Raw genomic sequence first — 18,324 nt, forward strand, 5'->3', positions numbered from 1 at the left:
AGACATTTGGGACACTGGATTAGATGTTCAAAACCACTTACAGTAATGTACATAGTTGTGGCTTTGGTATTCATGGTTTTTGTGCTGTAGCTCTAAAAGTATAATGTTGCCTTTTCTTTTAATGTTCATTATGTTGTCTGCCCAGAATGCATTCACTCTTGTGTTGCCTTCCATAGAATAAAAGTGCCAGCTGGCATGACGTTTTTAACCTTAAAGGAGCAATATGCAGTATAATAATTTACATGCTAATCTCAGAATCTGGTCAAACATCTAACTATGATGCTTTAGAACGATGGTAATTGTACTAATAATTGTCATACACCTCTCTCCTGACACCATCTTAAGGAAGAGATCCTACACAGCTGTTTAATGACTCCACCTGCCAGGAAGTAGCAGCCTTGAGGATTGCTTTATAAGGTGCTGCCTATTCACTTTCCTTTTAGTCTCTTTGCCGCTCTAGAAGCACTCAGTTGAGACCTTTTCATTTTTCATTGTCATGCCTCTGAAGAGCAGAAGAAAGAAATTTAAAAAACTGAAGTTAAGAAATAAGAAAAAAAAATTTGGGGGAGAGAGAGAACATGTGATGCAATGATTTGGGAAGGTTTTTCTGCTTTGTTTTGGTTTTTGTTCCCACTTTCCCATTTAGCAAATCCTCCCCTTTTTCAGTCCTGAGCTATACTGAGCTTTTCAGTTCTGCCAAGCAGCATAGTTACTGAGCAACAATAGCTTCCTGCATTTGGGGCTGAGCAGCATCAGTATGCCAAAAGGGTGGGAGGTGGGGGCTATCCTAGTTGATTGGAATGTCTTCAGACCCTAGCATGCTCTTGAGTAAACTTGAATGTACTGCAGGATAGTATTTCTGTCTTGATTTTCCCCAGCTCTGCTTAGCAGACCTTCTTGAGGTGTACTTCCCACTCTACTCCTTTGTCGGTTGGTGCTTTTTCCTGGAAAACAAACAAACCCCATATATATATAGCTTCTGACTCTTTTTCCTTACTTTTCAGATGGTATTGGAGGGAGCTTAGCTAGTCTTTCAATCTTTGGGCACCCTGAATGTAAAATCCAGTTTTGTATGTCCTGCAGGGGGAAGAGGAGTAATGGATTGTGTGATGTAATTCTTAGAAAGTACAAAACTTGAAGTTGCAGCCGCTAGGGACTTTCTCCCAGTAAGAAATCTCTTGGAATCACTTGCAAATGATTGGATATCTGCAATGTAAAAACTTTGTTTTATGCCAATATGTGTACAGGTTATTAAGGAAAGCAATATACTGCATGTATACAGGACATGCTTTTCAGAAAACAACTTTATATAGGTATCAAATGTATTGAAATTTAGGTAAGATTGTATTTTTCATCGAAGACTACAGACATGCTGAGTTTGACTCCTTTACAAGAAAATATCTTTGAGTTATTAGAGTGCAAGTTCAGCATTTCTGAAGAAGAACACAGGAATTGCCAATCTAGTCTAGTATCCTGTTTCTGACAGTGGCCAGTACCAGTTGCTTCAGCAGAAGGTTTAAGAAAACCCTGCAGGTGGGATGGTGCTCTCAAGTATGATGCTTTATATACCTTCCAAAACTCTTCATTTTTTAATATTAAAGGTGGGTTTGTAAATTAGAGACATTGTCTGTTGATTTCTGACTCCCATCTTGAATTTTACCCCCAAAAGATTTAGTGTATCAACGTACTACATCAAAAGTCTTGCAGAGATGGTCTTCGGTGAGAGTTGCAGTACTTGGCACCTCATTGAATGAAGTTCCTAGTCATATCCTACTCGTATTCTGTTTTAGCAGTGTTTCTTCATTACAAAAGCTGTTTTCATTCACTGAATGTAAAACAATTTTTGAAGGTTCCCCGAGGTTGTACTAAGGAGTTTTGAGATTCCCAAGGCTTGCTCTGTTTGATTCCAGGCTCTTAAATAGGGTCAGAAAGCTTCAAGCACTGGGCTTTTAAGATGATGCAATTAAATTTGAAATCACGTAGAATACATTACCAATGCACAAAAAAGGTCATTTTACTAGAGTTTTGACAACTTCATGGGTTGAGATGATGAAGGCTTAAATAAAACACCTTTGTATAGAGCCATACCGGTTCATTTGCCATATTTTCCTGTTCTTTCTTAAAAGATGGGACTACTTTTTTCTATGGATGCTTCATTTTTGTCAGAGTGCTGCAGGTAAGACCTCAACCTAGTTTAACTACCCTATACATCAGCTTAGTGAAAGGCATTTCTTCCTTTGATTAGGGAAGAGGAGAGAGTTATGACAAAATGAAAATTGAAATTATTTGCTGTAGTCTTCTCCATACTACTTCCCACCTCTGTTGAGGTTTTGTGTCACTTTGTATTTGTTGGGGTGGTTGATTAGATAGTCTTGAGTGATGACAAAAGGGTGTTGGTGGTGTATTACAAAGTTAAGATTATAGAGAGTATTTACCTCCTGATTCCTGGTAGGTGGAGTCATAACAGCTGAATGTAAGAAATTCCAGTCTTAGGATGAGGAGAGAGAATAACACATGTATTGGTAAGTAAGTCGTCTCTATAATTGCACCTTTTATGGAGCAAAAATTCAGATGACTGTCAAGCTGACAATGGGAGAGTTCTTAGTTTTGTGAAATTTCACAAAACCACATTCAACTAAACATATCACACTTGAATTAAATAAAAAAGTGGGTTCCCAAATGTGTGTGTGGGTCTTTTTTTTGTTTTTTAACAAATATAGTATGCTGTGTTTGTTGGCTGCAGCGTATTGGACACACAATGTCTGGGCCTCAATATCAATTCAGTTGAATGCAGATGAATCATGTTATTAAACTAAATTTTTAATTAATTGTTTGTGTAACAAAAAATGTTCTAATGCAATATTTTGAACTGGTGCACCTTTATTCCTCCTTTTCTGCTTTTATGTTTTGTAGTCCATAAACCATGTTCTTTTCCCTTTGGAATTTTAGACTAGTGTTGCTGCTTCACCGTCATACACTTTTTACCTCAGCCAACCAAATGAAAGTCCGAATTCCTTAGCCTCTGAAGCTTCAGGTAGAGTTAATTACCGGTTTATTACTAGTAAAGCCTGACATTCCATTCTTTTTTCTTTTAGATTCTCAGTATTTAGAATTCAGTCCTTTACAGTTACCTCTTCTGTTGTTTTTATTTTTCTCTAGGAAATTTGTTTCTAGCATTGGCAGGCTGTTGAACCTTTTAAAATCACATAATTCTGATTATCATCTTGCTATTTTCCCCCTTCAAACCCTTGATGACTTTCACAGCCAATATCTCACTACAGCTAGAGTTAGGCTGTAAATCAAAGGATCTAAGGCAATGTTTCAAAACCTACTAGGACTAAAATCACTATGCTGGATTAATAAACATTTTCAGTTGTCAATCCTGGTTCAGTGATCGGAGGGGGTGTGGAAACTTGGAAGCACCACTGCTGTAAGCCTGCAGCATGTTTCCATACTCATTCCCCAAATATGTGAGCAGACTGCATAGACCTGTTTTTGTCAGTCAGACCCAAACAATCAACTGACATATTTTGATCAGAACATAATGCAGATACATTTTAGGAACAAGACCAAGTACAGAAGTACATTTATGCAAATTTACTACACCCACTCATAACCTACTGAGACAGAACTGTGAATTTAAGGCAGCAACTTGGACTCGGAGCTGTTTGTTCATCCCATTGATGCTGGGTCTTCTGGAGGATTTTATTAGCTTACTCCAGAGTGCTGATCCAAACCAAGGAGTAGGCAATTCAGAGTTATGACTAGGGCTAGATTCTCAGCTCTAGCGTACATTTTCATAGCTCCATTGACTTAAATAGGTCTATGACAATGTACAGTAGTGGAGGATCTGTCCACTAGAGTCCAAGGAGGAAGCCCAAATATTTTCACTAATTTATTGGCACTATGTTTCTGGAGTGGTATAGTGTAATACTAGTATACTTTTGTTAAAACCTCTTGATGCAAAACACCAGTTGCTGCTGCCAAAGATTTGAAGATGCTTAAGTAGACACTAGTATTTAATACAATGGCTATGTTGGCTATGAAAACAACAGCTACATAACAGACTTCACTATTTTTGTTATGCAGAGGTGAACTTTAAAATTGTGATACATCTTTTATTTTTGCGTCTTAGGACTTACCTACTGGAAACTAGATGAAAAGGAAATGTATCACTCTTTGCCTGAAAATTGTAGAAATGAATTTTCTAGTATTTTTGCCACAAAAGTTTCATCAGATCAGGTACTTTTTTGTTCTTGCTTTGAAAATCCTATAACTGTTCATTGTTTCCCATTTGCTCTTTATAGTCCGCAAAAGAGTCAATCTCTGCAGTCTGCCTGCTATAGGGGCTATCTAATTTCTTTTGTGATCCTGTGGCTGTTGAGGTCATAGAGGTGCTCAAGCTACCAGTAGCAGCCCCCTATTTTAAAGAGAGGGGGATAGAGGCTAGTGTGGTCAATGAAGGAGCCTGAACTCTGGATCTCCCCCTTTCCCACTCTAAATAAGACAGCAACAGAATCTGTAGACCTTTTAGAGTATGTCTACACTGCAGCTTGGTGCATGGCTCCCAGCCTGGATAAACAGACATGGGCTACCTCTACTTGAGCTAGCAGTACAAACCCGCCCAACCCCCTAGATCTGTACTTGGGTGGCTCACCCATGCCACTGCCCGTGTTACAATGTCCACACTGCGCTTTTTTTTAAATGCACTGGCTCAAGCAGCGCTTGCACATGTCTGTCTACCTGGACTGGGAAGCATGCTCCGAGTTTTTTCCCCACCCTAAGGCATGCTGCAAGACCTCCACTCAGCAGGCTTTTGGGACGGGGTGCATTGATGAGGTTCTAAGTGAGTAAAAGAGATTAGTAATTGATAATCCTGACATTTTGGTTGTGTGGGGAACATATCTAATTAATAAAAGGTTATTTTGTAAGGTTTGTATGTATCATATTGTACACTTGCCTAGAGTTTAAAAAATAAGTAACTGAGAGATACCTCCTAAAACAATTGCATACAAACTTCATTAGTAATTAAAATATCTTTAAACCCTGCAGGCCTGAATGTCTTGTCACTCCAGTGATTTACAATGTTAGGTAGTCTTATGTAAGCTTTGGTGCCTAAAGGGAAGATGAGACGGTGGATAGACGATTATGAATTTACCATAACAATCATACTTCAGATGATCCATTTTCATTTGGATTGAGTGGTGGGCTTCTGTTATTTAGCCCTGTCAATTATACAGAGAAGTAAACTTCCCCATGGAAATGTCTTTTTTGCTATTAACTCCCACTTTCAAATTCTGCTTCTTCATTATTCACTTGCATCTGATGAACTGCTGTGTTGGGGTCCTGTGGGCTGTCAGGTGGAGAAATTGTAGTAAAATTGAGGAAAAGGCAGAAGTGCTGTTCTTCAGCCGTTCACTATAGATTGCTTCTCCTAAATGTGTAGCCATTATTGTTTTGAACGAGCAGCAACCAGAATAATTGTTTTATTGAGCTCCTCATTATCTTCAGTCTTGTAATGTCTACTGGAAACTAATCTGCCTTTAACATGGGTTTAGCTGAGAACAGTAGAATTAAAATTACCACCTGCTTTTTATCTTGTTTAAATACTTCAGGCATTCAGAGATAGAGAGAGAGGCTTACTGTTTACTAAGGATTTATATATATTATTGAAAGCTCAGTGATTTTCCATGGGTGCATTAAACAAGCCCTTCCTAAGTTCTTCATTTTAAATGAAATGTATTAGGTGAAGATTGCTTAAATATCATGTTTGTTTTCATTTGGGAAACAATTAGCAATTTTGTTGTTTTTTAAGTCATCTTCTGGTGATGAGATGAAACCATCGTTGAAGGATATTTATCATAAAAAACAAAGGGAAAGCAAGCAGCCGCCAGAATGGAATCTCATTTCTCTAGCCCAGCCAAGTCACCCACCAGAGGTAACATTTATTTGCACATTAATGCCTCACGTTTGAACAGAAACATTTGGCATGTTCTGAGGTTTCAGACTGGTGATTCGCTCTCATTTTCCATTCACAAACCAAGTTCCCACTTTTGAAACAAAGACAAGATGTAGGTTGTGCAGATCTTCATGACCTTATCTAACTGTATCAAATGCCATGATATCTGATTTTCCCTCTTCTTCCTTGAATCATCAACAAAATAGTTAATCACTCTTTAAGAGTCAACCTTGTTAAGTTTCAGAACCAAAATCCCTTGAGATGATTAGGGACAGCACACCTTTCTTGCAGTTATATTGTCACATTCTCTGCAGTCTTGGGCAGATATCACTGAATTCGATTACATTTGGCTGACACTTTAAAAGTTTTCTTCACAACTACAAGTTCTAGAGATCGCTCCTTTATTAAAATGAAAACCAGGAAGACAAGTAGCTGCCACCAAAAAACAGTGCCAGCTCACTAAACTGTTGCAAGTCCACCCAGTTCTACCCTTGTGTATTGCTACCAAATAACTGTTGTAATACTACTTCTAATAGTTTCTGCAGTAGATTTGTATCTCCTTCTAATGGGTTAAATGATTCTTCATTCATAAAATCCAATCATAGTTTATTAGTATTGTAATTATTTATTTCATAGGTCTTAACACTAGATCCAACATTGCACATGAAACCCGGTGAGCAGAATCCAGGACATTGTTTTGTCAGTACTTTTGGTGAGAAGACTCCTTTTTCTCCAGACTCTATAGTGGGTCCCACTTTTTCAAGTCATTCCAACACTGATTCATTTTCACATACAAGCAATATAACTTCACCTCAACTAGGTGGTTCTCCAAAACATACTTCCAGCACTAAAGATTTACATTTGGACCCTTGGGAAAATAATGCATTCCAAAGTGAAACCAAGATTGGCTGTTCTTTTCCGATGCCATATGCTGATACTAGTAATGATCTGTTAATCAACACTGATGAAGAAAGTTTAACTTTAACTCCATCTTCGATCATCCAGTCCCAGCTTTCATGTGCTGACAACAATTTACCAGAATATAGTATTTCCGTGACTTCCTTCGAAGAGCCGGTGATGTTGTCAAAGTAAGCATTTTTGGCTTTTGTCTTATGTAAATTTAAAAATTCAAAGTTCAGCAGAATGGAGGGAGAGGTTGGATTAGCTCAAAAAAGCACTGCTAGAATGTCACTTAAAGTTTTTTGGGGTAATACAGATTTGTGCATACCCTCTCTGAGGTAACTAAGAACGTAAGAATGGCCACATTGGGTCAGACCAAAGATCCATCTAGCCCAATATTCTGTCTTCCGACAGTGGCCAAGGCCAGGTGCCCCAAAGGGAATGAACAGAACAGGTAATCATCAAGTGATCCATTCCTTATCGCCCATTCCCAGCTTCTGGCAAACAGAGGCTAGAGACACCATGCCTGCCCATCCTGGCTTATAGCCATTGATGGACCTGTCCTCCATGAATTTATCTAGTTCTTTTTTTGCACTGTTATCCTCATTTTACAGATGAGGAAAAACTGAGGTTCAGAGAAGTGAAGTGACTTGTCCAACACCGCGTTATTGGTTGTGAGAGCCATTAGAACCCTGTCACCCCATCCCATGCACATTAAACAGCTTGCACAGGAGGTAACATGACTGCTAACGTCTCTGTGCCTCTGTCACCATTTATAAAATGGAGATGATAATACCTATTTCACAGAGTGAACGTGAGAAGTAATATGTATAAAACATTTCAAGGGATAAAATATATATGTATTATTATTTGTGGCGCCCTGCTAAGAGGAGCAAAGAGCCACACTATCCAATGAAAAGCAAATATTCCTTCGCTCCCTCTTTTTAAGCTGTATTGCTTTCCTCAGAGACCAAGAGACCCAGTCTATATAAGGGGTGTGTGTATGTGTGTCTTTTCTAAGGGATCACGGCTTGGAGGTAGTTTTGGAGTTTTCTTCTGTTTTATCCCCCCTATTTTAATTTAGCGTGCATATCTTCTATTGGTCTGTGCGGGCAGAGAGAAAAAAAGTCTTGAATTTGTTAATATACATATGTACGTATATACAAGCACTGAGAGCTTGATCCTAGACCAGTAAAGCCAACTTTCTCTATTAACCTCAATAGGAGCAGTAGATAGTCCTGTGTGAGAGAAGTCCATGTAGTAATAAATATGGCAATGGTTTTAATGTTAGGTTGCCAGTGGATGGTAATGTGGACTAGGGTAAGATTTACATTCAGTAATGTGGAAAAAGCAATATTTTTTTGTTCTTAATTTTTAAAATCAGGATTAGGCAGAACTTGAGGAAAAAACATGCCCGACACATAGCTGATCTACGAGCTTATTATGACTCAGAGATACATAGCTTAAAACAACAACTTGAGGCAAGCCATAAAACTGCTTCATCTGAAGAGCTGAAGAAAATCAATCAAAATCTTGTTGATAGGTAATATTTGTTTTTGTGACTATAAGGGAAAGAGTTTTTTATTGTATAAATTCTTTGGTAATTTAAAAAAAAATTTATGCCTCTAGGTGTGACCAGTTAGATGCTGCTCTCAATGAAGCTAGTACTCGCCTGAGAACCCTTGAAAATAATAATAATATGCTAGAAATGCAAGTGGTAAGTATATATTGTGGGTAACATGGATTAAAGTTGGTTGTTAAGTGAAAAGGTAAGAATGTGCAACTATTAAAAATATAGATTAAATTGATAGTTATATTGGCCTCATCCAATATCACATAATATTAACAGCCAGATCATATTTGCATAGACACTACGTTCTGCACCTTTAGAACCTCTTGATCTACAAAATCCCCATCTTTTGAGTGTCATTCCATTCCAACCACTGCCCATTCTCATGCAAAGAAATTTTGCCATCATGTGAGTTCTCTCTGCCATTTTATTCTCACACTCCCTTCCCAGTGCATGATGGGCAAGCTGTGCTCTACAGATGTGATCCTCCTTATCCCTGATTGTTAACATTTCTGTTTGGGGTTTGGTTGAGAACCTTGACCTCTGTAAAGGTTTAAACTTTATTATTTGTAAATAACCCTATCCCCCACCTTCCTTCCAATTTTAGCAAGAACTAAAGTTCACCAATAAAATATTAAAGGCATGTGTTTCTGATCTCTCTCCCTCCCTCCCTCAATCCCTCCCTCAAAAAAAAATGGTGGGGAGAAGGCTAAATACAGTAATTACTTCCTTTTCTTATTTTACACCTGGGTGATGAGGCAAATTTCTTGTGCACTGAGGCAAAAAGAACTATCCCTATAGCTTTATTTACGCTACTGTAGGTGGTAAAGGCCCAGCTGGGTCAAAATATACGAATCCTCCTTTTATGACCCTCAGCTTTCCTGATAGGCCTGGACCTGTTCTTTCATGGCTATACAGCAAACTGGTTCCTTGCTAAAGAATAGGAAATATTTTTACGAGATGGAAATTGAGTGTCTTGTCTTGAATCTTAGTTTTATAGTCCAATGCATTGCACTAAAGAAAGTAGCTTAAACTTTTTTCAGTTTCTGTGCATTACTAAAAACTAACTTCTGCTTTCTATCCTTGTAAGATTTAAGATTATAACTTTAATATTTAGAGACAAAATATGTTATGTAAATGTTTTAATGAACCTTGGTTTTTTTTGTAGACCGATTGGAGAGAACACTTTTATGCAGTGAGTAATAGTTCCAAAGTTTTGCAAGAACGTATTGAAGAAATGCGTGCAAGTCATAAAGAGAAGGATAACAGTATCAGCCGACTAAAATCTAGGCTTAAGGATCTAGAAGAAGCATTTGAAAAGGCTTACAAGCTGTCAGATAATAAAGATGCCAGGTTAAAGGAAGAAAATAAAATGTTTCAAGATGTAAGTGAGAAAATAATTAATAATGGTTTACAACTGCACAATATTCCACAAACTGTAAAAGTCCTAGGTGCTTTTGGAATAACGCTTAAAATTTACTGCAGCAAAATCTGTCTTAAGTGATCAGCCAAGGGACCAGGAAAATTCAGTCCTGTGGAGGTGGCAGTTAAATAAAGGTTGAACAAGATTATACTAGAAATATAATAGATATTTTAAAATTGTTATTTAAGAGACCAAATTGTTTACTCAAATTGGTCATTCGTTCAGATTTGATTATTTTGTTGTTGTTGTTGTACATACTAAAAGAAAAGAATATGTATAGTATATCTCATCTTGTATTTTTATTACTTTTTAAACTGTTAAGATTATTTTACTGAGATTATAGAGAAATTAAGTATTATTTATACCCTTCAAATCCAGATGGCTAGGTGTTGTTTTGCAACAGCAGGGAGACAGATCTCTAAAGGCTCTGCCTACTCAGTTTCTTTTCTGTCTCCAGCAGTCAAATAGCGGTGCTAGCTTAGCTTACCATCTGTGTGTCTGGTAAGGCAATATTTTCTGAACTAATTTTAGAATAAGTTTCTCATTGATTTTTTTTTTTTTTAATTCACTGGGGATGAGCTGACTTTCTGTATTGTAACTCTTTGTGGTTTGTTTGGATTTTGTGTCCGACTGCAGACCAAATTAATAGAACCTTGCTCTCTAGCTTTTCATTATTACTTTATATTAAAATTAATCTGTCTTTACAGAATGGGTGTTAGCAGTGTGAAAACGTATTGGGAGCTTTAGCTCCCTTTTTAGGATGGGATTCTGAAAAGTGCTCTGTGTTGGCCAAAATCTTTCCTTTTAAAGTGAGTGGGAAATTTGACCATTGACTTCACTGGGAGCAGAGCAAAGCCAGTATTGAGCACCTTTGAAAATCCCATCTTTGGGTAAGTAATTTTTATTTCCTTTTTTCTGACTACTTTCTTGACATTTCTTTTATAAGAAGTTTTTTTATATTTTGTACTTTTAATAAAATTCATTTTAGAAAAATCTAACATACTCCAAGCAGGGTAATGCTAAAGCACACAAGGTTTATTAGATAAGTCAACAAACTGTTAACATTATTTGTGCAAACAAAAAGGACTGCAAATATTTTAGAAATAAAGCCTACTAGGGAAAATCTGACTTTCTGGACTTATCCAGTTTGTGTACTGTTATACATATGCCCCGAATATTTAAAAGTATGTCTGCCACTGGGAATTGGAAGAAAAAAGTGAATTTAAAACCGAAACAGCTGTCAGCAATAAAAAGGGTAACTCCTGAATAGAGACAACTATATTGATCAATAAACATGAATTCATTAAGAACCACTCCACAAAATCATTTCTTTATATTGTTCAGTAATATTCTTCTAGGGTGAAAGACACCTCTCAAACCCTTTTTAAAGCTTCAGCTCAGCAAAGCACTGGATCTTAGGGCTTAAATATGTCATAAATGGTGTAGATGTTCTTGCAAGCATCCTGCTCAGTGATGATTTTTCACCCGTTGTGAATGAGGAGATCCATATTAAATATTTTTCAGGTGTTGTTGGTCCCAATCTTGCAAATTGTTCTGCAACGCTGCATTTGTGCATAGCCCCATTGACTTTAATGAAGCTCCATAGGTAGGCAGAGGTGCCTGTGTGCAAAATAGTTTGCAGGATGGTGGCTGTAGTCAGAAAATTGCTCTATGTTAAATGACTTGGGTCCACATCCTGCAAACTCTGACTCCCACAGTTAAGCTCATGGGTCTGCAGGATCTGGCTCATAATTCTTTCCATATTAATTTTGTTCAGTTTACATTAAAAAGGTTTTTCATTTTTATTCAGCCTTTAGTCAGTTTTATGGCCCAGACTCAAATATTACATTATCTGGATTGCAAATACTCGAAGGGACTATGTGTCTTAAGAAAACTGTTTCCACTGGATTTTTTGTGTGTGTGTAAATTTTCAATGGATCGTAAAGCTTCATAAAACAAAAGTTTAACAAACCCTAAAGTTCAGGCTTAACTGATTTGGCAGTATGTTTTCAACTTTTTGCCTCAAGTAAACTATTCTTCAGTTCGAATAATTTCTACGTTTAAATCTTAATAGTCAAGATAGTGCAAGGGACAATGAGTTGAAACAGAGGGTGAGGGGATGTAAGGTGCCTCCTTATTTCTGTATGCTCTTCTTGGGGCCCAGCGCTGGAAGGAAAACAGCCTTCTTGCAACTTGTACTTCTCCTCCACTCATGTGCAGGTGGGCTGGTGCAGGCAACCAAGAAATGGTTGGCTTATCCCTCCGGTGTGCCACCCACTGGCACAGAGGTTGAAATAGTCTGCTACAGACATAGACCGATAGCAAACTGGTGTACTAATTCACCAGAGCAAATGGGCAGCCAAGGAGAGAAATTTAACTCTCTTAAGTCACAATTCCCTCATGTGTCTTCACCTTACATTTACAATCAGAAATATACAGTCTAGCCTTACCGTAGTGTAAGGGAGCAAATATGCTACAATTCTTATTTTGCTTGTAGCTAAATGGCTTAAACTTGGTTTTTGTAATTGGTCTTTTGCTTTAGGTCAATAACTTTAAAAGAAATTAAAATGCATATGAAATTATAAGAGTTTAGTTTTCCATTATGTTTTAATTTTACTACTTGCAGTTTTTTTTTCTTTTAGCTTCTGGGAGAATATGAATCTCTTGGAAAAGAACATGAAAGAGTAAAGGTAAGTAGGCATGGATTAATTATATTTTAAAAACTTTTGAGTAAAAAGTCTTTGTATAGTTTTAATATATATATTTTTAAAGGAGTGACAGTACTGGAATGTCCAGATATCCAACTATAGGTGAGAGGATAATATTTGAATCAAGGGAACTAAAGGCAGGGAAAAATTTGAACAGCCACAGTATTAGGCCTAGATATATCACCATGGCACAGAAATGCATATTAATTGAATATTTTAAGTATTTAAAAAAGGATTACAGGGATGAATCCATATATTTTAAGGAGTGGCTTCATAGTATGTTTGCAGTGTCAAAGAAGGAGGAAGAGCATGGAGTTTAGAGTACATCAGATGAAGAAGGAAATCTTATTGTTTATATGATAGTCTAATCATAGGCAAAAAGAGTATTGCAAAGTCAAATTGAAGTCTAAGGATTTTTTTTTTACATAACTCCCTTTCAAATAAAAAGGTGACACATTGTAATTTTTCAATATAGATGAAGTTACCCATTTTTTCCCTTATAAAGTATCTGCACTTGTTACTTTTTTCTTTGTGTATTTTATAGGATACATTGAATGCAACTGAAAATAAATTGCTTGATGCAAATACCCAGATTTCTGATTTGAAAAGGTAAAATGTGAAAGCATCTTAGTACTATCTTAATAATATGAATCTAGGTTATAAAGCATTTAGCATTTAATCCTTGATAATGAAAATTATTGCAGATCTTTAGATGCAGTGCGATTTGTAAAAAATTAATGAAGCACCTTTGTACAGATATTGAATAATTTTATGTTACGTTGCACAAATTATAAGAGCCTACTTATTTTACAACACTTTAAACATTTTTTGCCTCATCAGGACCTCCTCCCAATCTGGAATGAATGGGTTGTCTCTCTTCTTTCTGTTGTCACTCAGTTCAGCCAATCCACTTGTCAAGCTTTTCATGCCAGAGTTCTCTCCTCAAAAGCCCTCATCATCAGCCTACCAGTCTTTGTTCTGGTTTTCAGGAATGTGGATGCTGACAGGAATTTGCAGTTCAAGATTATGGCACCTAGGCACAAATAAAGGACAGGAAAGTGTTCCATGTATAGAGCAGGAATAATACCTCCTGTGGCTGTCCCTCCTGCTATCTAGACCTCTCTCCTGGCTGATAGAACTGCAATCCATTGAATTTACACTTTCTGGATATATATCAGACAGGACACATGACCATCAAGGGATGAATGTTGGGGCCAAAGTCCAGCCAGTATTGTGCATGGGTACAGACTGCTGAAAGTCTGTCTCATATTTCTCAACAGTTCCCTTGCAAGCCTGCTAAACAGAGCATTCAGGGAGGCTGGCAGGGGAAGAGGGACTTTACTCTGGGAAAGCTCTAGTATAAGCCCCACAGGATCTCTTTGAGCTGACTTATCTTGCTGTATGACTCACTGTGTTTCTCTTTTGTGGGTATGTGCTGTCATCCCTTCCCTCCCCATGTCCATTTGAGCATCTGGAGTCTCGCTGTTCATAAATCAGAAAGATTAGGAGAGATCGGGAAATTACAATTTTTCATGTACATTTTTGTTTGTTGTTTTTCACAGTGTTACTCTTAGGATGGTCACCAGTTTCATCTCCTAGTCAATTGTAGATTTCATTGCTGCTAAGCCATTAACCTTCCATTGCTTTGTCTAAAGCCAGACTAGCCAAAGAGAGAGAATTTGGGACCATTTTAGGTGTTGTCATGGCCCTTTTATATATTTGTATAATTCGCAGGTTTTTAGAAAGCCAAAATCCTTATTTATTTTGTTCTGGGTCCAAAAAAAAAGGGGGAAAGAAGGCCTCCTGCTTAAGCTTTGAATTTACTCCTCAATCAAGAAAGTATACATGATTAAGCATTTGAGAGTTTTTAGACCAGAAAGGGTGTAGAGACATCCCAAGCTGACATGGTGTCCACCTGTCTAAAAGAAACTTACTGGTCATTCACCTGGCTTCTATCTACACTTTTTTTAGGTATTTCTCTGAAGATTGAGGAGCCTTTGCCATACTTGTATTCTGTGTTCTGAGAGCAGGAGTCGGGGCAGTTCAGTCTAGTATTTCTTTTGCGTTGTCTGTTTCTCTCATCTGGTTCTGTGAACTGCTGGGGCATAGACCATTCCAGATTGGGGGAACCTTAATGGAAAAGGATATTTTGTTTTCCTATCTGAAAACTGTATTTCTCTGATGGATCCCAGTATCACTTTTTGCGGTTACTTGAGGTGGATAACTACCACTTTCTTACATCATGGGAGAGCCTTGTCTTTGCCCCCTAGATTTTAGGAAAGCCTCCCCAACTACTGGCTGTTGGCAACACAAGTCTTCTGCTCTGGGCTCTACAACCCCCTCTCGCAATGTAGGCTAGCAATTTCACACACCCCACTTTGATACACTTGAGTGCCAACCCTTTATTGATTGGACACCCACAGTCTACACTGATCCGCTGCCTCCATGGAAGCAGTTCACCTCAGTTCACCATTCTCCTTAGCACAAGGACTTAAATAAAATTCATTTTGGTTTTACGTCTAACAGAGTTTGAGATAGGCATTCAAATAAAAGCAAGTATAAAAGTTTGGGAACATAAGGATACAAGTAAAAGAAAAACATATACAAAATCTATAGATTATACTCATTAACAAGTTACTTTCCTGTCTAATACTATATTTCTCACCCAATGGTCAGTCCTTGCCACGTTTGTCCAGTTCAGGAAGCTACGATTCACCTTTAATGAGACAGCTCCCACTTCCGCTGGCAGAGTATCTCCTCTATAATAGAACAAATGTTGTGCCCTTTCCCGAGGGGATTCCTTTATTCAGAGACTCTTCCTGGAGTTCTTTTGTCTTTACAAAGCCTGCACCTGGTCCAGATAGTAACCATGGGGCTGGCTTCACAGATGTCTATTGTTCCCAGTGTTGATTGAGTTAGCTCTGAAACCTGCCTCGCCTCATGTGACAAATTCAGCAGTTTTGAAACCTAATATTCTGCATTTTACGTATCTCTTAAATTATTTCCCTTACAAACATTTCACAGTAATCATGACAATCAGCTAGTTCCTAGCTTTCAGCAGAGACCACACACAAGCTCTTTGATGAAATATTGAGAAATGGTTGGACACAGAGGTAATATACATGCCTGGGCATGTCTGTGTCACAGTCCCCCAATTTAGAAGCCCACCAGGTTTTGGCTTTTTCACTTTAACTCTGATTGCAGGTTTAATAGAATTCTTGCTAAGGTTTGGTTAATTGAAGGGGTGGGCTACTTTGTGGGGGAAGGCAGGTGAAAAGGGAGAGCTATAATGTGAAAAGTCTGAACAGCAGGCTGGGTGAGTTACCTGAGTGACATGTGAGATGAAGATCAGAATGGGGGAGCTCTTTATAGAAATCCACCTTTTCAAGGAGGAAAAGAGATTTTTTTTTTCTTCCTTTTGGTGAAGCTAATTTTAAAAAAATAGACTTCATTCAGCTAGAACCCACGTAACCTTATTAGTATTTTTAAATGGTTTTACACTTGGATGGAATTATTCCAGGGAAACATATTTTTTTCTTGCCCTCCATTCATGTTGTTTAACTTCTGATTAGGCAGAGCTTGGAATCATGTACAGTGAAGTATCTTTACATACTGGTTATGCTCCTTCCACCTAAACCTCCACTAAGGACATTAAAAAATTTAAAAAATATTTAAAAAATCCCTATATTTTAATACTGTGTAAGATCTAATAACACTATCTTAATCTTCTTTTTAACCTCCTTATAATATGTCTTCATTACTTCTGCATTAGAACAATTTCAAAACTCGAAGCTCAGATCAAGCAGGTAGAACATGAAAATATGTTGAAACTCCGTCACATTACTGAAAGTCATTTAAGAACATCTCATGCCAAGTAAGTGAATATTCTGTCCTGTGAAAAAGTGGGTGATGTGTTTTATTGAGCAGTTTGTCTGTTTTGGCTAAAAATCGGTTATCTAATGGTAGACTGTAGCAGTTGAAGGACATTACATAATCTAGTATATTATATGCCAGGAAATGATTAAAAGATCAAATAAAAAATATTGGCGTCCAGTTTTGCAAGCTTTACCTGTACAATCCTTACTCTCATAAGTGGTTTCAATTACTTCATTGGGATTACTTAAATGAGTAGAGATTACCCTTGTCAGTAAAGGTACACAGTAGGAAGCATAAGATCTGAACCTGCAATTGGACTGTAAAGGCTCCATGTTATTGTACCTTTAACACTTTGAATCAGAAAGGTGTACGTGACTCTTTAAATTTTTTAAAATAACATTTTACAAGTGTCACTTACATTTATGTGGAAATTAGAGTGTAAATTTTGCTAGAAGAAGAGAAAAATTGGGGTGTGCCTGCTTTGCTCCTTTGATGTATAAAGCAGGCCTCAAAAGTTTTACCTTCATCCGTTTTTTTAAATAATAGAAATATTAGATCATGACTTCCTGTTTGTTTCAATTTAATACTTTTAATTGGTGCTGTGGTGTGCACTGCATGTTAATCTAATGCATATGTTTTAGGACTGTCCATTGGTATGTACATTCTGATATAGAAGTACTTCAGAGAGCCAAAGTGATCAGTGATAGCAGTATTTTCTTGGATCTCAAAATTTTTCTATTCAGGAACTTCAGAAATGTACCAATTAGCAACTGGAGGGATAGTTTCTATTGAGGACTAGTTGAATAGCTAGAAAATGGGGATGCCTCCAAAATAGGAAAAATGGAGAAACTTAAACATTATGAGACAGATTTGCCCCCACTGGTGTGTAGGGAAGAGGTGCAATTTACTGAAGCCAATGTAGAACTGGGGATGAAATCAGGCCTTATAAATTGATAGCACACCTGGAGAAAGCATCATTCCATTTAAACAAACAGCAGGATAGATTTAAAGAAATATCATTACTGTTCTTGGTATTGTGTGAATGATATGCTGTTGTTCTAATTTTTGGGTACTTTTTAGTGAATTTATATATAAAATCACTTTTTTTGGTATTTCTAATCTGTAATTTTTCAGTTGAAAATAGTTGGTGGCCTCTATTCATCACTCCTTTGTATTATCAGTTGTGCTCTTTCTTTTTAAGAAATATATAGGATGAGACAAAAGAGAAGTAAAGAGTTGGAGGCTTTAAACCAACAGATTCACCTTAGGTACAGTTATATCTTAGTTTTGTAAAATTCATTCATAATCTTTGAGAAGAAGCAAACTTGGTATCCGGCATTTGAAGTCAGAAAAGCAAGTGTTTCTGTAAGGAAGTATAGATCTGTGGAAAATACTGCCTTCTAAAACTACATTATAAATAATTGCTGAAATTTGAGTGTGTGTGTTTTTCTTTCAATTAAAACACTCACTTTTTAAAAAGGTACTTATTTCTCCAAATATTTACAAATTTGTAATTGTGTGTTGGAATGTAAGATCTTTTCTCTCTTTGGCTAGTATGAGTGCTATTTGTTTGTTTGTTTTTTTTAATTTCAAAACCAAAACTTCAAGCATTTCATAATCCTGAAGCTTTTCACTCCAATAGCAAGCTGACAGCTTCTGATGTAAACAGACGGAAGTGGTTGATACCAGGGGCAGAGTATTCAATCTTCACAGGCCAACCGTTAGAAAATCAAGAGAGCATTATGGATAATAGACTTGAGGAAACCTACATTCCTTCTAGGTAAGATAGCTTCCTGTAACCACCACCCTCCACTCTGATGTAGTGGAGAATCAGAGCAGTTGTATTTAAGAAATATGTATGCAATTTCTGATTTTAAAAATAATTTTC

The 18,324-nt window shown here is 37.2% G+C and overlaps 1 protein-coding gene across 3 annotated transcripts in view; it reads left to right on the forward strand.

The window, feature by feature from the left end:
- MPHOSPH9 (M-phase phosphoprotein 9) overlaps positions 1-18,324 on the forward strand; it is a 42,284-nt gene that overhangs the window by 16,249 nt on the left and 7,711 nt on the right. For all 3 annotated transcript variants that reach the window (XM_048821470.2, XM_048821472.2, XM_048821471.2), the window contains 11 exons: positions 2,950-3,034; positions 4,136-4,242; positions 5,816-5,938; positions 6,596-7,047; positions 8,244-8,402; positions 8,489-8,576; positions 9,598-9,813; positions 12,495-12,542; positions 13,105-13,169; positions 16,333-16,434; positions 18,079-18,216. In XM_048821470.2, coding sequence (XP_048677427.2) covers positions 2,950-3,034; positions 4,136-4,242; positions 5,816-5,938; positions 6,596-7,047; positions 8,244-8,402; positions 8,489-8,576; positions 9,598-9,813; positions 12,495-12,542; positions 13,105-13,169; positions 16,333-16,434; positions 18,079-18,216 — 1,583 coding nt within the window. The remainder of the gene's footprint in view (positions 1-2,949; positions 3,035-4,135; positions 4,243-5,815; positions 5,939-6,595; positions 7,048-8,243; positions 8,403-8,488; positions 8,577-9,597; positions 9,814-12,494; positions 12,543-13,104; positions 13,170-16,332; positions 16,435-18,078; positions 18,217-18,324) is intronic.

This window comes from Caretta caretta, chromosome 15 (genome assembly GCF_965140235.1).
Source record: "Caretta caretta isolate rCarCar2 chromosome 15, rCarCar1.hap1, whole genome shotgun sequence".
Taxonomy (NCBI): domain Eukaryota; kingdom Metazoa; phylum Chordata; order Testudines; family Cheloniidae; genus Caretta; species Caretta caretta.